At 37.7% G+C, this 25,759-nt stretch overlaps 1 protein-coding gene across 1 annotated transcript in view; it reads left to right on the top strand.

Moving 5' to 3' along the window:
- Window positions 1–2,742: 2,742 nt before the first annotated feature.
- The window catches only part of LOC121379197 (troponin C-like), a 35,212-nt gene continuing 12,195 nt past the window's right edge, over window positions 2,743–25,759 (top strand). Inside the window, exons 1-2 of the mRNA XM_041507696.1 lie at window positions 2,743–2,865; window positions 22,518–22,554. Coding sequence (XP_041363630.1) covers window positions 2,863–2,865; window positions 22,518–22,554 — 40 coding nt within the window. The 5' untranslated portion in view covers window positions 2,743–2,862. The remainder of the gene's footprint in view (window positions 2,866–22,517; window positions 22,555–25,759) is intronic.

The raw sequence follows: 25,759 nt of genomic DNA, 5'->3' as shown, positions 1-25,759 counted from the left end.
CCTTTAAAACTACAACATTTGAAGAAAAAACCCCCACAAAAAAACAACAACAACAAAAAACACACGTTTCTTTTGTTTAACGACACCGTTATTGCACATTGATTATTTAATTATAATGTGTGTAAAACATTTGGTAATTTTGATATGCAGTCTTCAAAAGAAACCCACAACAATGTTTCATCAGCAGAAAGCGATGTTTTATATGCACTTTCTACAAGCAGGTCAGGGCAGCACATGTCACGGCCTTCGATATACCCTTCGTGAGACACTGGCTGGGACGGGGGTGGGGGAACATCTGTTCGATTCTCCAAATATTTAAAGACAAGAACAGGCACGTGGCTGAGAACTCAAATGGCGTATAACCATTTCATCTCCGAGACGTGTGATGAGTCTGCAAAACCTAAATATAAATAGTTCCAGGAAGTCCACAGTTGGACGAGATTCAGAATGTTTATTCTTTGAGCGCTGACCTAAATACTGCATTATAAGCAGCAGCCCAGGTGCATTCGCAAAACATGAGAATAAATGTAATAAAATGCTTAGGTATTCAAAAATATTGACAAGGAAGGAAATGTTCTATTTAACGACGCACTCAGCACATTTTATTTACGGTTATATGGCGTCGGGCATATGGTTAAAGACCACACAGACATTGAGGGAGAAAACCTGCTGTGGCCACTTCATGGGCTACTCTTTTATAGTAGCAGCAAGGGATCTTCTATATGCACCATTCCATAGACAGGATAACACATACCACAGTCGTGGTGCACTGGCTGGAGCGAGAAATAGCGCAACGGGTCCACTGACGGGGGGGGGGGGATACTGACAATGTCCATCTTTTAATGACTTGATATTAAATGATCACCTGGATTTGGACTAAGATCGGAGTTGTAACAATGTATTTAACGGGAGTGTATAACACTTGGTATCCAACAGTCGATGATTGAATTAATGCGGTAAATAAATTGTAACAATGTATTTAAAGGGAGTGTATAACACTTGGTATCCAACAGTCGATGATTGAATTAATGCGGTAAATAAATTGTAACAATGTATTTAAAGGGAGTGTATAACACTTGGTATCCAACAGTCGATGATTGAATTAATGCGGTAAATAAATTGTAACAATGTATTTAACGGGAGTGTATAACACTTGGTATCCAACAGTCGATGATTGAATTAATGCGGTAAATAAATTGTAACAATGTATTTAACGGTATAACACTTGGTATCCAACAGTCGATGATTGAATTAATGCGGTAAATAAATGGTCAAAATGGGCCTAAAATGTTAACTGAACGAATAATGGGATTCAAACAATAATTTTAAATAAAATTAAAGAAAAAAGTGTATTATTTGTTGTTGTTTAGTTTATATGAAGAAAAACGCGCCTCACATAAGGAAACACTGTTATTGATAGCAACAAAATCGATCGTGTGTGTATATGTTTATGTGTGTATGTGTCTGTGTATCTCTCTCTCTCTCTCTCTCTCTCTCTCTCTCTCTCTCTCTCTCTCTCTCTCTCTCTCTCTCTCTCTCTCTCTCTCTCTGTGTGTGTGTGTGTGTGTGTTTCTATGTGTGTGTCTATGTGTGTGTGTGTGTGTGTGTGTGTGTGTGTCTCTCTCTCTCTCTCTCTCTCTCTCTCTCTCTCTCTCTCTCTCTCTCTCTCTCTCTCTCTCTCTCTCCTCTCTCTCTCTCTCTCGTGTCTGTGTGTGTGTGTGTGTGTGTGTGTGTTTTTTTCTATGTGTGTGTCTATGTGTGTGTGTGTCTGTGTGTGTGTGTTTGTGTATGTCTCTCTGTGTGTGTGTGTGTGTGTGTTTGTCTATGTGTGTGTCTGTGTATGTCTGTGTGTGTGTGTGTGTGTGTATGTCTGTGTGTGTGTGTGTGTGTGTGTGTGTGTGTTTGTCTATGTGTGTGTGTGTCTGTGTGTTTGTGTGTGTTTCTCTGTGCGTATATGGCGTGTATGTATGTGTGTGTTTGTGTGTGTGTCTGTTTGTATGTCTGTTTATGTATCTGTTTGTGTGTATGTGCGTGTGTGTGTCTCTGTGCGTGTGAGTATGTGTGTGTGTGTCTATATGGTTGTGTGTGTATGTGCGTGTGTGTATATATATGTGTGTCTGTGTATGTGTCTTTGCGTGTGTGCCTGTGTATGTGTATCTATGTGTGTGTGTGTGTGTGTGTGTGTGTGTGTGTGTGTGTGTGTGTGTGTGTGTGTGAACTTGTTAGGATGAGAAATTCATTTACAGCTACTGTAACATCCGAACAACCAGAATCATGCTGAATTCTAGTATACGGACGATATTCAATAATAATAAACAAGAAGAAAAAACCCGCAGGTAATTAATTCATTCCCAACTTGTGAATCACGGGGTTCTATTAACTGTATTAGCTAGAAGTTGCAAATTGTCTACGCAGTCAGGAATGTCTCTAAAGTTTTACATAACCACAGGGCCCCAGAATCTAGATACTAGATAAATAATCGAGGTTTCATTTGAGAAACATGTTAATTATCGTGAGTAATCCTGATACAAGTCTGGCCCCGGCTCATCAAGGAGCAGTTGTAATGATTAAAGTATATGTGTGTGTGTGTGTGTGCACACAACACTGGATGTTCATGCAGTGCCAAGGCCAGTAAACCAGGCGCGCGAGTCACGTGCCGCATACCGTAAAAGGTTGGTGCAGACGACACTCGTGGAAGCCGAGGATGCCGTATCATATTCCTCGAGCTTTCTCAAAGTTTACTTACTGAGCGTGCGCAGTTGAAACTCTTTCGTTATTCCGGCCGGCTACTACTATCCTCGTCTTTTTGGACCCTGTATATTTTATAGGAGATTTAGTCACCATAGGATCTATATTAACAAAATGGTAAGTGGAAAAGATATATCGCACATTTTTAGATGCTTAACCCTGTCTGTACACGATCGTTTTGGGGCTGACCCTGCGTGCCTAGCAATTGTTTCTTATTGATTCCTAATAGCCAAATAATGGCCAAGATGTTCTTCTGGGATCCCATCCAAGAATCCTCAGTCCACGGTAACAAAATGTCGCTAGATCGAAGAGAAAGATCGCCTGTTTTTTTATGAACGCCAGAAGCATGGGTACATGGTTTGCATTTTGCCGCAATAGCTTTCAGATTTTCGCCTATATCCATGAAAAGAAGAGTTTATTGTCTTCTGGTTTGCGTTGTTTTAACACTGGCGTAGGAAGCGGGGGTTGGTGGTTGGGGGGGAGGGGGGGCAAGGGGGCATGTACCCCCCTTTTAAGATATTTTGCTTTATAATAGTGTAAAAGTGTGTAAATATAAAAGTGTGCCACCCCCACCCCCCCACCACCTTTTGGCACCTTCCTACACCACTGTATTAATATTTGGCAATGGCATACAAACTATTAATAACAGGGTTTATAATGACTGCTCGAAAATATTGACCAGAAATTGCCAAAGTACATTTGCTTTGCTAATTCGTTTCCCCAAATATACCATACTGTATTTATTTATTTTAAGGGGTGGCGTGTATGTGTGTCTGGGGGTGGGGATGGGGGGGGGGGGGGGGGTGGAGGGGGTCGTCATTTGTCTTGTTAATTTTTGGATTCATATTTCTTCATTTTGTCTGCGTTTACTAATGACATACTAATATGTCTCTTGTTATGGCCCAAATTTGCCAATAGTAGATTTTGGAGAATGTGTCCAAAAGTTCAGGGGACAATATTTCAACCGGAAGTCAGTTCACGTGAGTTTTACTTAGATAACCGATTGTTCGGTTACGTGAATATAGTTCTCGTAACCGATGAGTTAGGCCTACATAATCCTAAAACACTTGAACTACGGTTCTGTGCTACATTGGAATTTGAAATGTATTTAAAAACAATTGATTTTCACTTTCATTACTGATATATGACACTTTTAATTTTAGAATGTAATTGTTCACCACGTAACCGATTGGCGGTTCTCGTGATTTTAAAGTTGCGTAACCGACACGCAACCAGAAAAACGGTTCTCGTCAAATATTGTGCCCTGAAGTTGCTGCCATTTTGTTTATCGTCCCGTCTTTGAAATGTGTTATGCCGTAATATACCCCATGTCAGATTTTATGCATGTAAATGTGTTGTACAAAGCTCACAAGGATCATGTACACACAATAACATTTTAATATAAAATAGAACATGTATGACTGCAGGTGCATGTGCAGTGAGCGGTGGTTTCGGGATCGTCACCTCTCTCCGCCCCCCCCCCCCCCCCCCCACATCTGTTGAAAGAACATTTTCTTTTTTTCCATATATTTTCCGAGGGAGCATGATCCCCTGGAAATTTCGTTCGCCAGTCTAGACCAACTCCCCCAAACTTCAGCTTTGTAAATTCCAGCAATTCCTATTGATTAATATGTCTGTATTTATATTCCATTATTTTCTAGAATAAAACATGTGTGATTATCTTTGGTAGGTCATGTGTATGTGGTACTAGGTATGAAGTTAGTCTAGATAAATGAGGTTTCGTATGATATCGTAGAAACTGAATTCAGTATGTTTGGCACTATATACTTCGTGTTATATGATCGAGCACTGGTTTCCATTTTATGTAGATAAATAATAGTCAAATATGCTCCGGCTGTCTGTTAAACGACCACCCTTTTAATCCCCCCCCCCCCCCCAATTATTTAACATTACAAACTGACCTGTATTATACAGTCACTTACTAAATTAAAATACATTCCTTTATCATGGTTTCTGCTTACCACAAGTTTAACTAAAATTATCCGAAATCATCTAACATAGGTACAAACTGACCTATAATAAACAGTCCCTCTCCCCCGACCCCCCCCCCCCCATACACACCTTTTGATTTTGTATATGGTGGCTGCTTACCACAGGTTTAACTGTAACCCCCCCCCCAAAAAAAAAAAAATAATAATAATAATAATAATAAAAAAATATATATATCTAACACACTACAAAGTGTCCAGCATTAACCTTATTAATCTTAATTTTAAAACCTTCTTTTACTATATGATAGTTTAACTGTAAATATTTGAATGCGAGTGGGGGTGGGGAGAGTTAAATGATAGAGAAAGGTCATACTTACCCCCTCGAAGAAATCTCATCTACCTATCTCTATGAATTGTTTATTCAGCATCAACTGCTAATGAGTCATAAACCTAGCACATGGCTCTCAGATTGCAGACTCTAGATACACTGTTTGTAATCAGACAGGATAACGCCACGCAGGAAGCCCAGTTTCGCATCTTAATAATGCACGCATTCATAGACCTGTAATAAGGAGCCGTGAGAAAGCGAAATCTAATACTGCATAATGTATTGTTTTTGGGGGTTTTACACATCAAAGTACAGACGCATGTGCAGAGTAGGCTCTTTGGGGGTCGACCCCTATCTCACCGCACATCCTATTCCCCTCTGCTCCAAGCAAATTTGACTTTTTTAATGTATTTTTAGGGAGCCTGACCCGACACCTAAAGCAAAAATCATCCCTCGCCAGTCTAGACCATCCCTATCTCACCACAACCCCACTCCCACCCACGCACAATTTCCTGCACACGTGCCTGAAGGGGCAGTCTCAAAGTTGCTTAATGAACAAAATTACTGATACCTTTTTCATTGTGACATGTGACACTGAATTATATGCCTACAAAAAATATATCCAAATAATTTCATTTCCTACATTTTTCGCCAACTAGTCTCTAGGAAACCACTGTTTACGCCGAGTAGCGACACGTTACAAATACAAGTATTATCAATGCCACCATCATATCACTGATGCTAGTTTCATGAATGCCATTACAATAGTCATCTGTATCAAAGTATTACATCAACCCATGCCACTATCATCATAATCACTAATGGTATTACAACCATCACCCGCTATGCCATGCTATTAGCATATCGCTTATGTCATAACATAATTATTTTGTCTTGCCAATACAACAGCAACGCACTATGCCATGCCATTACCACAATCACTTGTGTTATTATAACAAATCCATACAATTACAACCACCAACTGCTGATGTCATTACCACAACCATGTACCATGCTATGTCAATACCATAAACACGTTATCACATCACCCATGCCACTAGCATCATAATCGCTAATGTCATTACAACTATCACCTGCTGTGCCATGTCATTAACACGTCGCACATGTCATACCATAATTATATTTTTTGCCAATACAACAACAATGCACTATGCCATGCCATTACCATAATCACTTGTGTTATTATAACAACAATCCATGCACTTACAACCACCAACCAGGTCATGACGACATACAGGTCATTGCAACCTTCATTCGTGATAGTACAAACATTGTCCAGAACATAACCTGCCTTATTACAGACATAACCAATATCATAATAATCATCATTCATTCATCACCATCACAATCACCATCATCACCATCACCATCATCATCATCATCATCATCATCATCATCATCCAAAGCATTAAAACATTTATTTAGTATTGTCAAACATCACTATCATCATCATTATCATCATTATCACCATCGTCTTCATCGTCATCATCATCATCATCATTATCATCATCATCATCATGATCATCATGATCATCGTCTCCATCATCATCATCGTTATCATGAACATCATCCAAAGCATTAAAACATTATTTATTTAGTATTGTAAAACATCACTATCATCATCATCATCGTCATCATCATCATCATCATCAAACATCGCTAATTCCATAGCAATCACCAGCCAATCCACTACCTCACCATCTGCATGGTTGATTTATATTTATACAACGTGTAAGTCAACAAACTTGCGCCATTTAAATGCATTTTAAAACTGCAATATTTATTACCAATAACTGTTATAACTGTAACTGTTAGACTGTAGTTGATTAAAACAGATCACTATTTAATATATATATAAATTTGTTATGAAAATTAGTTAACATTGATTTGGTTATCCTGTATTTTTTGTTCTTTCCTTTAGCTTTTGTTAGTTTGAATAGTATAATTATTTTCTTTATGATTAACTCTCTCTCTCTCTCTCTCTCTCTCTCTCTCTCTCTCTCTCTCTCTCTCTCTCTCTCTCTCTCTCTCTCTCTCTCTCTCTCTCTCTCTCTCTCTCTCTCTCTCTCTCTCTATATTATATATATATATATATATATATATATATATATATTAAATAATTCCAGACTTCAGTAGTTCTTCATCGTTTTATTGCTACAGCTCTGTTTCGTATGGTCAAATAATGACCACACTCTTCAGGCAATATTAACGAATACTGTTAAAAACGTTTGCGACAATTATCGACAACTATATCGCGTTACCAAGAATTACGTCATACATCAACTAATGTTGTGACGTCATCAGTCGCAAACGTTTTTAACAGTATTCGTTAAAATTGCCTGAAGAGTGTGGTCATTATTTGACCATACGAAACAGAGCTGTAGCAATAAAACGATGAAGAACTACTGAAGTCTGGAATTATTTAATATTACTGCTCCTGACAAGATGAGCGCTCTTTGTAAAACCATTCATCAAAGTTAAATTTATATATATATATATATATATATATATATATATATATATATATTCAGTGTCAGATGGCGTGCATTTAAAAGATGGAACATGTGCCATGTAGCCTTGTGTTTGAAACATGTATGGGGTACTGGTACAACTCAATGCATTGTTCTACCTTTCTTTTGCAAAAATGTATGTGTTGTAAAACCGCCTCGTTATATAAAACAAAATGAGCCGTGGTAGGTCTGACTTTCTCCACTTAATACTTTGAGGGAGGGGTTATTGTATTCATATTATATTCATTTAATTTGCGGGGCGGGACGTAGCCCAGTGGTTATGCGCTTGTTTGGGATCGATCCCCGTGGGCTATTTCTCCTCGTTACAGCCAGTGCACCACGACTGGTATATCAAACGCCGTGGTATGTGCTATCCTGTCTGTGGGATGGAGCATCTGAAAGTTCCCTGGCTATTAATGGGATTTAGCGGGTTTCTTCTCCAAAACTATATGTCAAAATTATCAAATGTTTGACATCCAATAGATTCAATAGCCGATGATGAATAAATCAATGTGCACTAGTGGTGTCGTTAAACAAAATAAACGTATTTTTAAATCTAATCTGTTTGATATATTGCATATTCTATTGCCACACGCGTTAACATTGTCGGCTATGGGATTCTGTCTGGTATATGTACAGTGGTTTCTGACATGCTGTTCTGAAACTATATATACCTCGATTCCTGATTTATTTTCTGCGGCAAACGATGACAGGTGGTAAAAACAATAAACGTTAGGAGGCTGGCAATCATTAAACGCTGTCGTTCGGCAGTTTCAGAAGCCATAATGCTTGAAACAACCAACGTACAGGTTACATGCAGAACGTAAATATTTCTGTTACATTGGCTACATAGCCTGTGCACTGGTTACACATAAAAAACAAAAACACTTTCAGTATTGGTTGCGCATTACATATTACATGAAACACTTTCTATGTTGGCTGTGCATTACATATTGAATGAAACACTTTCTATATTCGCTGTGCATTACATATTGAATGAAACACTTTCTATATTGGCTGTGCATTACATATTGAATGAAACACTTTCTATATTGGCTGTGCAATACATATTGAATGAAACACTTTCTATATTGGCTGTGCATTACATATTGAATAAAACACTTTCTATATTGGCTGCGCATTACATATTGAATAAAACACTTTCTATAGTGGCTGCGCTTTACATATTGTATAAAACACTTTCTATAGTGGCTGCGCTTTACATATTGAATAAAACACTTTCTATAGTGGCTGCACATTACATATTGAATGAAACTCTTTCTATATTGGCTGTGCATTACATATTGAATAAAACACTTTCTATATTGGCTGTACATTACATATTGAATGACCGGCCTCGGTGGCGTTGTGGTTAGGTCATCGGTCTACAGGCTGGTAGGTTCTGGGTTCAGATCCCAGTCGAGGCATGGGATTTTTAATCCAGATACCGACTCCAAACCCTGACTGAGTGCTCCGCAAGGCTCAATGGGTAGGTGTAAACCACTTGTACCGACCAGTCATCCATAACTGGTTCAACAAAGGCCATGGTTTGTGCTATCCTGCCTGTGGGAAGCGCAAATAAAAGATCTCTTGCTGCCTGTGGGAAGCGCAAATAAAAGATCTCTTGCTGCCTGTCGTAAAAGAGTAGCCTATGTGGCGACAGCGGGTTTCCTCTAAAAAACAGTGTCAGAATGACCATATGTTTGACGTCCAATAGCTGACGATAAGATAAAAAAAAATCAATGTGCTCTAGTGGAGTCGTTAAATAAAACAAACTTTACTTTTTGTTTTACATATTGAATTTCTATATTGGTTGTGAATTACATATTAAAGTAAGCACTTTCTATATTGGCTGTGCATTACATATTGAATAAAACACCTGTATGGCTGTGTATTATATTTTAAATGACCCACTTTTTATATTGGTCGTGCATTACATTTTGCATGATAAACTTTCTATATTGGCTGTGCGTTACATAATGAATGAAGCACCTTCTGTATTGGCTACGTATTACATAATGAATGGAACACCTTCTTTAGTGGCTGTGCATTACATACGGAATGAAACACCTTCTGCATTGACTTTGAATGACATAATGAGTTAAACACTTTCTATATTTGCTGTGAATTACATATTGAATAAAACACCAGCTCTATTGTGCATTACATATTGAATGAAATGCCTATGTGGTTCCTCATTACATATTGAATGAAACACTTCCTATACTGTCTCTGATTTACATACTGAATGAAACACGTTTTATATTGGTTGTGAATGACATTTTTAATGAAACACTTTTTATATTGGCTGTGCATTACATATTGAATGGAACAAATTATATATTGGCTGTGAAGTACATGTACATATTGAATGAAACACTTTCTATATTGAATGTGCATTATATTTTGAATGAAACACTTCCAATAATGTTTTGGCTGTGCATTACATATAGAAATGAATCATTTCCGGTGTGCATTACATTGGAATGAAACACCTTCTTTAGTGGCTGTGCATTACATACGGAATGAAACACCTTCTTTAGTGGCAGTGCATTACATACGGAATGAAACACCTTCTTTAGTGGCTGTGCATTACATACGGAATGAAACACCTTCTTTAGTGGCTGTGCATTACATACGGAATGAAACACCTTCTTTAGTGGCTGTGCATTACATACGGAATGAAACACCTTCTTTAGTGGCTGTGCATTACATACGGAATGAAACACCTTCTTTAGTGGCTGTGCATTACATACGGAATGAAACACCTTCTTTAGTGGCTGTGCATTACATACGGAATGAAACACCTTCTTTAGTGGCTGTGCATTACATACGGAATGAAACACCTTCTTTAGTGGCTGTGCATTACATACGGAATGAAACACCTTCTTTATTGGCTGGCTTTGCATTACACATTGAATGAAACACCTTCTTTATTGGCTGGCTGCATTACACATTGAATGAAACACCTTCTTTATTGGCTATTGGCTTTGCATTACATACGGAATGAAACACCTTCTTTATTGGCTATTGGCTTTGCATTACACATTGAATGAAACACCTTCTTTATTGGCTATTGGCTTTGCATTACACATTGAATGAAACACCTTCTTTAATGGCTATTGGCTTTGCATTACACATTGAATGAAACACCTTCTTTATTGGCTATTGGCTTTGCATTACATATTGAATGAAACACCTTGTTTTGGCTGGCTTTGCATTACATATGAATGAAACACCTTCTTTATTGGCTATTGGCTTTGCATTACATATTGAATGAAACACCTTCTTTATTGGCTATTGGCTTTGCATTACACATTGAATGAAACACCTTCTGGCTATTGGCTTTGCATTACACATTGAATGAAACACCTTCTTTAATGGCTATTGGCTGCATTACACATTGAATGAAACACCTTCTTTAGTGGCTGTGCATTACACATTGAATGAAACACCTTCTTTAATGGCTATTGGCTTTGCATTACACATTGAATGAAACACCTTCTTTAATGGCTGGCTTTGCATTACACATTGAATGAAACACCTTCTTTATTGGCTATTGGCTTTGCATTACACATTGAATGAAACACCTTCTTTAGGCTATTGGCTTTGCATTACACATTGAATGAAACACCTTGTTTAATGGCTATTGGCTTTGCATTACACATTGAATGAAACACCTTGTTTATTGGCTATTGGCTTTGCATTACATATTGAATGAAACACCTTCTTTATTGGCTATTGGCTTTGCATTACATATTGAATGAAACACCTTCTTTAGTGGCTATTGGCTTTGCATTACACATTGAAAAACACCTTGTTTAGTATTGGCTTTGCATTACATATTGAATGAAACACCTTGTTTATTGGCTATTGGCTTTGCATTACATATTGAATGAAACACCTTGTTTATTGGCTATTGGCTTTATTACACATTGAATGAAACACCTTGTTTATTGGCTATTGGCTGCATTACACATTGAATGAAACACCTTGTTTAGTGGCTATTGGCTTTGCATTACACATTGAATGAAACACCTTCTTTATTGGCTATTGGCTTTGCATTACACATTGAATGAAACACCTTCTGCATTGGCTATTGGCTTTGCATTAATATTGAATGAAACACCTTCTTTATTGGCTATTGGCTTTGCATTACACATTGAATGAAACACCTTGTTTAAATGCCTATTGGCTTTGCATTACATATTGAATGAAACACCCTTACTGTTTATTGGCTACTGGCTTTGCATTACATATTGAATGAAACACCTTTTTTAATGGCTATTGGCTTTGCATTACATATTGAATGAAACACCTTGTTTATTGGCTATTGGCTTTGCATTACACATTGAATGAAACACCTTGTTTAATGGCTATTGGCTTTGCATTAAACATTGAATGAAACACCTTGTTGCTATTGGCTATTGGCTTTGCATTACACATTGAATGAAACACCTGTTTATTGGCTATTGGCTTTGCATTACAAATTGAATGAAACACCTTGTTTATTGGCTATTGGCTTTGCATTACACTTTATTGAATGTAACACCTTGAATAACACCTTATCGGCTTTGTATTTCACACTGAGCGAAACACTTTCTATATTTGATGTGAATTACACATTGAATAAAACACCAGCTTTATTGTGCATTACATGTTGAATGAAACACCGTGTTTGTTACGCATTACATATTACATGAAGCACCTTCTTTATTTTGCATTACACATTGAATGAAACACCTTGTTTATTGGCTATTGGCTTTGCATTACACATTGAATGAAACACCTTCTTTATTGGCTATTGGCTTTGCATTACACATTGAATGAAACACCTTGTTTATTGGCTATTGGCTTTGCATTACACATTGAATGAAACACCTTGTTTATTGGCTATTGGCTTTGCATTACATATTGAATGAAACACCTTGTTTATTGGCTATTGGCTTTGCATTACACATTGAATGAAACACCTTGTTTATTGGCTATTGGCTTTGCATTACACATTGAATGAAACACCTTGTTTATTGGCTATTGGCTTTGCATTACACATTGAATGAAACACCTTCTTTATTGGCTATTGGCTTTGCATTACACATTGAATGAAACACCTTGTTTAATGGCTATTGGCTTTGCATTACACATTGAATGAAACACCTTGTTTATTGGCTATTGGCTTTGCATTACACATTGAATGAAACACCTTGTTTATTGGCTATTGGCTTTGCATTACACATTGAATGAAACACCTTGTTTATTGGCTATTGGCTTTGCATTACACATTGAATGAAACACCTTGTTTATTGGCTATTGGCTTTGCATTACACATTGAATGAAACACCTTGTTTATTGGCTATTGGCTTTGCATTACACATTGAATGAAACACCTTCTTTATTGGCTATTGGCTTTGCATTACACATTGAATGAAACACCTTCTTTATTGGCTATTGGCTTTGCATTACATCTTGAATGAAACACCTTGTTTATTGGCTGTTGGCTTTGCATTACACATTGAATGTACTGGCCGTGTATTACATACTGAATGAAACATTTTCTAAATTGTATGTGCTATTACATGAATGAAACATCTCTCTCTCTCTCTCTCTCTCTCTCTCTCTCTCTCTCTCTCTCTCTCTCTCTCTCTCTCTCTCTCTCTCTCTCTCTCTCTCTCTCTCTCTCTCTCTATATATATATATATATTTTATTTTTTATTGGTTTAGCCTTGGTTGCATATTGCACATGCGTACATGTTACACTAGTGGTATACAAAACATAAACGTTTCTATACTGACTGTAAAGTAGGTCACACATACCCTACTTACAGAACAGGGGTCCATTTCACAAAACATCATAAGTTTACGTCTGCTACTAGCAGTTATACCGGTCGTGCATTTGCGCGTGTTTGTCATCACTTTCACACAGGGAATTACATCATTACGGAAGCTGGAGTATTTTAAAGACAAAAAAAATGAAATATGTGTATTTCTAACTATATTTGTAATACTGTAATAGTAATAAGAATTGTGGTTTAGTCTAACTAAACTTACGATGTTTTGTGAAATTGGGAACAGAACACGAATCTGTCCTTATCAGCGGCATAGCACATACGTATCTCTGTTACATACAGACCGGCCGTGTCTAAGTGTTGGCTTTTTACCAACATGTACATATTCATCAGCTCGACATTCTAAATGCTGAATCATCAATTCTTATCTTCTAACTTACAACAGATAAGCATTTTCGTTCTTTGTGTTCTTTTTTGTTTCAGTAAAATGGCGAATTGCACCATATGGTAATTGAATGGAAATGTGTAGGCGGATTTGAACTATGATACCAAATTAAAGACTCGTATAGATTGAATGCGTCGCGTGCGTGAGGTCCAACTGTTGCGTCTGTTGCGTCTGCGGCTTGCAGTTTTGGCACATACACCGTATATGATTATTTCATTGCTGCTGGTGCCTTGCGTTTTTGAGACACACGCATTGCACGCATCCAGTCTAGACGCTCTCATCGAAACTAATGTATTTCCATTTTCGTTTTAACCGGACCGCACGCACACGCCGCATCCAGTCTATATGAGCTTTAAGGTATAACTGTGTGTGGTAGTTATGCTATGGGGCTTAAAGTATTAAGTATACGACACAGAGGGCAGGAGATGAAGGACATCCTGTCTGTGGGATGGTACTAATGAAAACAGGTAGCGGGTTTCCTCTCTAAGACTATAAGTAAAAATTACCAAATGTGTGACATTATGATTAATAAATCAATGTGCTCTAGTGATGTCATTAAACAAAACAAACTTTTTTATATTAATAAACTACGACATAAATATCTTAATGATATTATATACTGAATGTACTATCTTAGTGTGTAAAATAGTTTCCTTTCGAGTTTCACATATATAAAATAAAGGCGCATCTTTTACATCTCTCTTTGGTGGTTGATTAATACAAGTTTGACTGTGCATATATTATACAATATTTAACATAAGAATAGAGGTGTACATGTTTTTGTTAAGTTGTTATACAGCAACACATAATTTAACTAGCATGCATTCAACGTATTTGCAATACCACCATTTATTACACCGTGGTGGAAGAGATACCCATTGTGGAATATGCCTTTTGAGAGGTCATGACCTCTGATCATGTGATCGACTGTGTCACACAGTACAACTCCGCATAGAGCTTCATAAAAATAAGTGTGTGCATGGTTCCTTTTATTCATATTTATAAATCGGAGAAAATAGTTGCTGTCTATAATTAAATTTAGCAGCATAATTTAACAAAATATAGTTTTTAATTACTTTGAATATGTTTATAATATTGTTTGTATAAACTTCGTTGGCAGATGTGTGGCGTAGGAATGTAAAGTTTCATCGATAGATTAGCTAAATGAAAGTGACCACAACATGACGTCGTCATTTGGTAACAGGTCTTTAATCTGTGCATTTTCATGTCTTGTTTAGTTATTTTGGAAGTCATTATATGCGAGTTTTGTTCACTGATATGCTGTGTAATAAATAAAATATTTTACTCGTTCCCATGTGAGACTTTATATTACAACTCGTATGTTTTTAATTGTACATCACTATCTTTCGCTCCTGATGTACTATTAAAACACTCGTAATATAAACGGTCCCACACGGGAACTCGTTTAGTATTATCTATACTATTCAAAAAAAGTAGGGGAACCTGAAATATTAATGTTAATATCAACTGTTTATCAACACACCGAAACACATTCCATAGTTTGTACATGCACCGTACACGTGCGTGGGGTGTCATTCTCGATTTTGACCATTTCCAGGAAGGTCCATTAATCACTGTAGAACATTATTTCTGTCAATCATTTTCATTCTGTTGATCATACAGTTGTTATTGTTTTGTTTTTAGTCGTTTTTATTGTGTAAATTTACGATTTACTGATGAAAAAACCCCCATCAACTTTCAAATTTCATGTCTGACCCCAATCGTCCTTCAAGATCTTTGGTGGTCATAAAACCTACTGTAATACTGAACTGCCGGTTGTAATGTTTGCCCAGTTAATTCACAATTATCATATAACCATTCCCCACAGCTAATATACCTTACAATTTTGGCAATTGTAAATTCTTATTAGAGTTCCCCCACTTTTTTGAAGAGTATATATACCTAACACCTTAAATACCACCACATATAAACAAAAATAAACAATTTATAATCGATATCATACATTGTTAAAAAAATTGCAATTACAATAAGAAAGATGTCTGTTCTTTCTTGTGACATGTTGGTGCTTTTGACGCAACCATGTGTTATGATATATTATTGATATTGTTAAAAATAAGTGGACATACGGTTGAACAGATAATTAAAAACAATTAAGTTACTTAATTTTTTTGTGGGGAGTATACAGCATCTAACTTAAATTACATAATATAACACACTTATTTTAACATATACATGTATATACACCTGGAAATTAATTACGCACCACCTAGTTTTAACCATGTTACTTACATGTCGAAAGTAATTGTAATCATTTCATGGATAGAAAACTCTGAAATTAATGTTCTCTGTATAAAGACAGCACCGCGACTGGTATATCAAAGGCCGTGGTATGTGGTATTCTGTCTGTGGGATGGTGCATATAAAAGATCTCTTCGAAAAGAGTAGCCCATGAAGTGGCGACAGCGGGTTTTATTTCTATATCTGTGTGGTCCTTAACCATATGTCTGATGCCATATAACCGTAAATAAAATGTGCTGAGTGCGTCGTTAAAGAAAACATTTCCTTCCTTCCTGTATATAGACAATACTGAACAAGACAAGTAACACTGTCGTTATATTATTTTCATTTAAATTTTATTTTCGTGCATATATCCAATTAAGGTTCAAACACGCTGCCCTGGACACACACCTCAGCTATATAGGTTGTCTGTCCAGAACAGTGAGTTAGTTGTTAGTGATTAGTGAGAGAGAGGAGGGTGTAGTGGTCTTACCCATTGAGTCGTTAAAAGTCGCTCTGGGTGGGAGCCGGTATCGGGCTGCGAACTTTATACCTACCAGCCTTATGTCCGATGGCTTAACCACAGCACTACCGAGGCCGGTGGCGTTATATCAATAATTAATATATTCTAGGGAGAAATACAGAAACCGTAAATATGCATGGAAATGTATGATAATTAACTATCAAGCTGGAATCACGCTGATATGCGACTCGTAAGTAATTTATTCATACCATCTCGGTCAATACCAAGTCGATACAGAATATGTAAAAAGTTTCAACATCAGGTTTAAACCACGTCGGCATGGACAATTGATTTATGGCGCCTTTTAACTGGTGTTTAATTAAATTCCAGGAATATATTATGCTGAATATATCATAAAAACTACAATATATTACCCATGATATTAAAAGTATCTTGGTACATATCAAAGTAATATGGACACTTCGACGTCATCTATTGGCGCACTACAATATTACAGGAACGTCAACCAAACGAGTTGAGTGATAGAAATTAAGATCGATTATGGGTAATAAATAGGATATCAAACTCGCTACCATTTCGTGTCATGTTTAATAATTTCCATTGCTAAAACTCGTGACAACTGAAAAGTATTTCACTCGGGACATAAACATGATACGAAATGAAGGCTCGTTTAATATTCTGTAAATACAAAATATATTTATAGTTCGTCTACTAGTATATATACTTTTTATATACCAAATAGTTACTTTAACAAGCTTGGATTGAGCTGTTTGCCAGGCAGCCTAATTACGGTCCTGACTGATAAATCACTACAACTTAGGCTCATCTCAATTATTTCCGTTAACCTGGCTACATGTTGCATCCTGGAAGCGATAACATATGTTCCTCTTTGCACGTTGTAAGAAAGGTGGGCTCAGTAAACACATGGTAAACACTTTCTATATTTCGTTCTATTCTCAGAACAAGTTTGAGCTAAATAAAGCTACATGCTTCCTTAGCATGTAGGCCTTGCCTTGGACAAAAAAAAAAATATCTAGCGAAGTCAGAGGCGCCTACGACAAGCGTGCTTGCATAGTTTTCAGATGGAAGCGCGACAAAAATCTCCTATACCGTATCTAACATTTAGGCAATATTCAATAGCATGCTACCCATTTTATTAACCACCACCCGTGATATTACCACAAGTGATTCCGTTAATACAAGTGTTCATGCTTTTGTCCATAGTCTGTCCTATTAACAATGTCACTGATGTCATTACCAGTATTTCTCATGGCATTAACACCATCATACATGTCAGTATTATCACAGTATATAACCCATCCCACTGAAAACATAATCCATATTAGTACCGTCATTATTGCTGTCATCGATGTCATTACCACGATTACCGATATCAATGTTTCACTCTTGCCTATATCCCAAAGTGATAGAATATATGTGAAAATATTAATTTATGTCGTCATTACAAAGTCATTAGCATCACTACTGCTATAATCATTGCCATTGCCACCATCATCAATTTTATTTTACCAAAACTATTCATATCATTACAACCATCACTTTCATTTTACTAAACCTATTCATATCATTACCACCATCATCACTTTCATTTTACTAAACCTATTCATATCATTACCACCATCATCACTTTCATTTTACTAAAACTATTCATATTATTACCACCATCATCACGTTCATTTTACTAAAACTATTCATATCAATACCACCATCATCACTTCCATTTTACTAAAACTATTCATATCATTACCACCATCATCATGTTCATTTTACTAAAACTATTCATATCATTACCACCATCATCACTTTCATTTTACTAAAACTATTCATATCAATACCACCATCACTTTCATTTGACCAAAACTATTCATATCATTACCACCATCATCACTTTCATTTTACCAAGACCATTCATATCATTACCACCATCATCACTGTCATTTCACCAAGACCATTCATATTATTACCACCATCATCCATTGTATTTTACCACCATCATTAATTTCGTTTTGTCATCATCAATCATTTCATTTTACCAGCATCGTCCATTTCATTCTACCACCATCTTTAATTTCATTTTATATATCAACTTCACCAATTTTAATCATTAATGTAATTTTATCAGCACGTCCATTTCATTTTACCACTATCGTCCATTTCATGTTACCTCTGTAGTCCATTTCATGTTGTCACCATCGTTCATTTCATGTTGCCATTATCGTCCATTTCATTTTACCACTATCTTCCATTTCATGTTACCATTATCGTCCATTTCATTTTACCGCTATAGTCCATTTCATGTTGCCATCACCGTTCGTGTTATCACCACCATAATCAATGTCATTATCACCACCATTTTATTTATTCGTGTCATTACCGCCATCATTCATTTCATGGACCACCATAATCCATTTAATTTTACCACCATCATTAATGTTATTATCACAATCATCGATGCCAATATCTCACTCGTGCCCTAGTACCAAACTATTCTAAATAACAGATAGAGTGCAGTTAATTACTTCTGGTATGGACATTCGCCTAAGAAAAATAAAAAATGACCACTATGATTAGCCAACAGAATTGTTTTCAACCAGTTTTCCTTTCAAAATCCCAGGAATGGATTGTGATAAACAAGATACACATCGGGGACATTTCTTAGTTCAGACCTCTCTACTATCCTTTCTATAAGAAAGGGCATATAAAAGACCTTATTTGTTAACAGCGGTTTCCTCTCGTTTTCTGCCAAGTGTCAAATAATTATATATAGATGTTCTGTACCAACGAATATAGTATCGTTAAAACATCATTCCTCTTCTGAACTAGATCTCGACCAAAAAAATTTCTTCTGAACTAGATCTCGACCAAGATTTAGTTTTGATTTCAGCGGGGGACATGGTTTGTTGATGTTGGAACAGAACCAAAAGCAAAAGTGACCATTATCACCCTCACTGGGTGAATCATTTAAAGCCTGTTCCCGTGAAATCTGCCCTGATTGTATTAACACATTGTGTAAATACCTAGTTCTTAGTATTTGATATTCAAAACAGATTGTAATCGGGTAAGACAGGTATCTTTGGCGATGACAGCGAAGAGGTTTCGTACATTATTATATGTGTTAATTAAAAGTATACCGAGAAAAAGAAATAAGGCAATACATGGAATTGTAGACCACATTCCAGTCACTATTAAAAAAGAGTTAGAGTGTGTTTTGTTTAACGACACCACTAGAACACATTGTTTTATTAATCATCGGCTGCTGGATGTTAAACATTTAGTAATTTTGACATATTGTCTTAGAGAGGAAACACGTTATCTTTTTCCAATAGTAGCAAGAGATCTTTTATATGTGCCATCCCATAGACAGGATAGCACATACCACGGCTTTTGCTATACCAGTCGTGGTGCACTGGCTGTGATGGGAAATTAGCCCAGTGGGCCCACTGAAGGGTATCGATCCTAGACCGACCGTGCTTCAGGCGAGCGCTTTACCACTGAGCTACGTCCCTCCTCCTATCACTATTATGACCATAATGACTGTGTGTGTGTTGTGTGTGTGTGTGTGTGTGTGTGTGTGTTGTGTGTGTGTGTGTGTGTGTGTTGTGTGTGTATGTCTGTGTGTGTGTTGTGTGTGTGTGTTCTGTGTGTGTGTGTGTGTTGTGTGTGTGTGTGTGTTGTATGTGTGTGTGTGTATGTGTGTGTGTATGTTGTGTGTGTATGCGTGCGTGCGTGTGTGCTTATTAAAAGTATTTCTTCGATTTTGCATTAATTGAATTTTTTACGCTGTCACCATATTTAGTATTTGAATTTCAAATCAAATGCTGACAAATTACAAGTGCAGTTGTATATATTTCCTACCTCTTAGATTTCATATCAAGTGAAATGTCCAAGTTATGACCAGAATCCCTGATTGGTTGAAGGTTTTACCTTCTTCACAAGAATGACCAATCAACTATGGGTGTCTGAGACAAAAACTAACATTCGCTTCCATGCTTAAAGCTATAATCTCTAGAACCGTTTTATTTATTTGACATTTAGAATACTTTCTTGCTGTACCAAGCCATTCTCCAATTCTCTTTAGATATTTTCATGCAATCTAGGTCACTTTCAACTTCAGTTTTACTCAAACTGACTTCTCGTTACGACCAACTTCCCATTCGGATTTGAGTCGCTGCCGTGCAACAAATTAATGGAAGGAAGGAAGAAAATGTTTTATTTAACGACGCACTCAGCACATTTTATTTACAGTTATATGGCGTCAGACATATGGTTAAGGACCACACAGATATTGAGAGAGGAAACCTGCTGTCACCACTTCATGGGCTAATATTTTCGATTAGCAGGTCAGGTCAGGTCAGGGCATAGGGTTTTACGTGCACATTCAGAACAAGCTGTTGTAGCGCACGCCTGTCGTGGGCACAAGAGCCGGCTCCTCCGTCCATGACAGGAAAGGTGGGGGGGGGGGGGGGGGGGAAGGAGGGACCGCCTGCACTGGCAGGTGCAAGGGAGCACCAGCAGCCCGATTTCGATTAACAGCAAGGGATCTTTTATATACACCATCCCACAGACAGGATAGTACACACCACGGCCTTTGTTACACCAGGTGTGGAGCACTGGCTGGAACAAGAAACAGCCCAATGGGTCCACCGACGGGCATCAATCCTGGACCGACCGCGCATCAAGCTAACGCTTTACCACTGGGCTACGTCCCGCCCCACCAAATTAATGGTATCGCTCGCACAAAAAAAGAAGAAAAAAGACCTTAACAAATGATCTGTTTAGAACTAAAAATGGCTTTGTAAAGATCTTCTCTGTTTTTTTTGTGCGAGCGATACCATTAATTTGGTGGGGCGGGACGTAGCCCAGTGGTAAAGCGTTCGCTTGATGCGCGGTAGGTCCAGGATCGATCCCCGTCGGTGGACCCATTGGGCTATCTCTCGTTCTAGCCAGTGCTCCACAACTGGTGTAACAAAGGCCGAGGTATGTACTATCCTGTCTGTTTATTAAAAATGTACTGTAGCTATGCGTTTAATTTACATTAGTGAAACATTATATGACTGAGGTTGAGATTATAGCTTTAACAACATAATAACTAAAACATCAATTCTTACGTTAGTGATATTTCGATTGTGATTAGTTTTAACGTCAGAAAAGGGGCGGGAGTCAACTGTGAATGATTGAATGAATATTTAACGACACCCGATCACAAAAAACACATCGGCCACTGGTTGCCAAACAAAGGTATATAGGACTAATGATCAACATCAATTGAAAACTGTAGCATTATTGATAAAAAAAATAATAATGTAAACAGTCATTAATGAGTAACATTTATGGAAGATACGATATTTTAAACATTCAATACCAAACATTAAACGCGATGTTTAGACCATGAAAACAATATATAGAGCTGTGGTAAACAAATCAATATTGCACCTAAATAAGGCAAAACGAAAAAAATAATTTAAAATTAAAAGTACAAAAATGCCACCAATTTCCAACCGAAGAAATAAGATGAGTTAAAATGTAGCAAGGTGGATATATCAACTTCAAATGTAGCAGGGCAATAAATCGACAATAAACTTTATTAAACAAACCACTAAAATATTAAGCCCAGATCCCAATTTGAGAGCTCGCCTATTGATTCCTCAAACAATTTTGAGAATTTGACCGGTTAGCAATAAAATATTATCTAGAACTATTAACCCCAGATCCAAATTTAAGAGTTAGGCTATTGATTCCTCGAAAGATTGTGGGAATTTAATCGGTTGGCAATGAAAGATTGTCTTATACCAAGCTGACATCCTGTGGAGACTGTAATATGATTTTTCTATCAGACCGGATGTGTCTACTACGAAACAAAATCAAATATTTTCATTGCGTATACTGAAGAAGAAGCTATGCCCCAATATAGGCCGTGATGTCAGTTTATGCAAAATAAATACATATTAATTTTCTCGTTTCAGGGTGAATCTTTTAAGATAACAGAAAAACAGTATAATGGTAAGTATTTTAGTTCATTATTCAGTCCATACTAAGTTCCTATCAGTCTCACACCCATCTATACCGCCACCCCACCCCTACCACCCCATCACACATACACACACCTACTAACCCACCACACACACACCTACCACCCCATTACACACACACACACACACACACACACACACACACACACCTATTAACCCATCACAAATACACCTACCACCCCATCACACATACACACACACCTACCACTCTATTACACACACCTTCCTCCCCCACACCACACCACACACACACACACCTACCACCCCCATCACACCACACACACACACACACACACACACACACACACACCACCTACCACCCTCATCACACACATACACACACCTACCACCCTATTACACATACAAACATACCACCCCACAACACAAACACACGCTCACACACACACCACCACCATAACCACCACTACCACATCCACACAAACACACGCACACACACGCGCACACACAGACAGACACACACCTATCACTCCACTACACACACATCTTCCCCTTCACAGACACACGGACACCCCACCCCCATGTACAGGCACACTCCTCATCGCGCACACATACACACACACACACACACACAGAGAGAGAGAGAGAGAGAGAGAGAGAGAGAGAGAGAGAGAGAGAGAGAGAGAGAGAGAGAGAGAGAGAGAGAGAGAGAGACAGAGAGAGAGAGAGAGAGAGAGAGAGAGAGAGAGAGAGAGAGAGACACACACACACACACACATACACACAGAGACACACATCGAGACACAGACACGCACACACACACACACACAAACACACACACACACCTATCACCCCACCACACACACACACACCTATCACCCCACCACACACACACACACACATCTACCCCCCACCCCCACCCCCCACCCCCCACACACACAGAGACACACCTATCACCTTACCACACATGCACCTGTAACGATAAACCAAACCCAACTATTTACTGTGGTCTATCTACCTCGTCTAAATATCGTTTTTGTTTACGAAAATAACATTATGTTTTGGACATTCCTCACATACCAAGATAGATCGGGATTGTTTTGTTTCTACAGTCTTTATGTGATCGTTATTGTACTAAGGCCAAAAACAATTTCTGGGTGTATACTACCAAATCAAATCCCATAGACGACAATAGTAACATACGTGGCTAAAGCTCCTACCTGCAGCGTATCAATCGATATAAACGCCACGGATATAAATACTACCACCCCTCACACTTAAAGTGAATCAGAAAAAAATTGGGGTCAAGCTGCTCGTTTCTGAGATAACGGGTAGCGTCTATGACTACCCTAGTTCCGCACAAAATTCGAGTACTTTTTTTTACAGGTACCCCATACACAAGATTACTTGACGCATTGGTATTAGATGAAATAAAATTGTATTTTTTTTTTACCCAGATGAAACTATTATTTTTTACAACCAACATACTTACATTTATAACCAATCACAGGACTTGTGGTGTTCGCTTTTCTATCAAAAGTTGGGTGCACCTCGAACTTTGACCCAGCCGGAAGTTATTTGGTTTAGTACTACCTATAGTGTTTTTGGGTGTGTTTTATTTTTTTTTGACCTGAGAAAAAGGGCCGCCGATTCAAAAAAAAATTGTATATTGTTTTTAAAGATTTATTTTGATTAATGCGTAGGTGAAAACAGGGGCGCATGCAGTAAACAAACCACAACTAAAAACAAACAAACAAACAAACAAACAACAAACAAAAAACCCCATTTAAAGCCGACCTACTCTACCTAATGTTGTTTCGGAACATCCAGGAAACATTTTGTTTTCTAGACCTAACATTACATATTTTGCAAATTATCATATCATGACTATATAGGAGGAGCCCATTGGGTTATTTCTCGTTCTAGCCAGTACACCACGACTGATATATCATAGGTCGCGGTATATGCTATCCTGTTTGTGGGATGGTGCATATAAACGATTCATTGCTACTAGTGGAAATATGTAGCGGGTTTCCTCTCTAAGACTATATGTAAAAATTACCAAGTGTTTAATATCCAATAGCCGATAATTAATAAAGTGTTCTAGTGGTATCGTTTTATATAGGTGACAAGACGAAACATAACATTTTCATTTTTAATATATATGCTGTGCAGAAAATAAGAGTACCACGTACGTTCACACAATACTTTTCAGAAAGAAAGAAAGAAATAAATGTTTTATTTAACGACGCACTCAACACATGTTATTTACGGTTATATGGTGTCAGACATATGGTTAAGGACCACGCAGATATTAAGAGAGGAAACCCGCTGTCGCCACTTCATGGGCTACTCTTTTCGATTAGCAGCAAGGGATCTTTTATATGCACCATCCCACAGACAGGGTAGTACATACTACGGCCTTTGATATGCCAGTCGTGGTGCACTGACTGGAACGAGAAATAGTCCAATGGGCCCACCGACGGGGATCGATCCCAGACCGACAGCGCATCGAGCGAGCGCTTTATCATCGGGCTACGTCCCACCCAGTACGAATATGGATTACGGAGTAATGGAATTCGCGCTGTAACTTAACTGCGTGCACTTTTTCACTATCACGCTGTGTTCACCTGTGAATGTGCATTTACCGTAGGCGGGGGGTGGGTGGGGGGTTTCAATGTAGCCCAGTGGTAAAACGCTCGCTTGAGGAATGGTCGGTTTGGGATCGATCCCCGTTGGTGAGCCCATTGGGCTATTTCTTGCTCCAGCCAGTTCACCACGACTGGTATATCAAATGCCGTGGTATGTGCTATCCAGTGGGATGGTGCACGTAAAGATTCCTTACTATAATAAAAAAAAAATGTAGCGGGTTTCCACTCTAAGACTATATGTAAAAATTACCAAATGTTTGACATCCAATAGCCGATGATTAATAAATCAATGTGTTCTAGTGGTGTCGTTAAACAAAACAAAACTTTAACTTGTATTTGCATAGAAAGTGATCTTTACGGAATACGCATTGCCGTTTATGTGCATACGACGTATAGTACGGGGGAAAAAAAAGGAATTTGCGCCGTAAATGAATGCACGTTTTTTTTTTACTATCAGGCTGAGTTCACCTGTAAATGTGCATTTACCGTAGGCGGGTTTGTGTTTTGTTGTCTCTAGATGATTAACCTGGTTTGTGCAAGTAACAGGATCCTCTAATTCGGTAGATA

Source organism: Gigantopelta aegis, chromosome 8, assembly GCF_016097555.1.
Source record: "Gigantopelta aegis isolate Gae_Host chromosome 8, Gae_host_genome, whole genome shotgun sequence".
Lineage (NCBI taxonomy): Eukaryota > Metazoa > Mollusca > Gastropoda > Neomphalida > Peltospiridae > Gigantopelta > Gigantopelta aegis.
The sequence above is the reverse complement of the archived record's forward strand: the minus strand, read 5'-3'. Positions and strand labels throughout refer to the sequence as shown.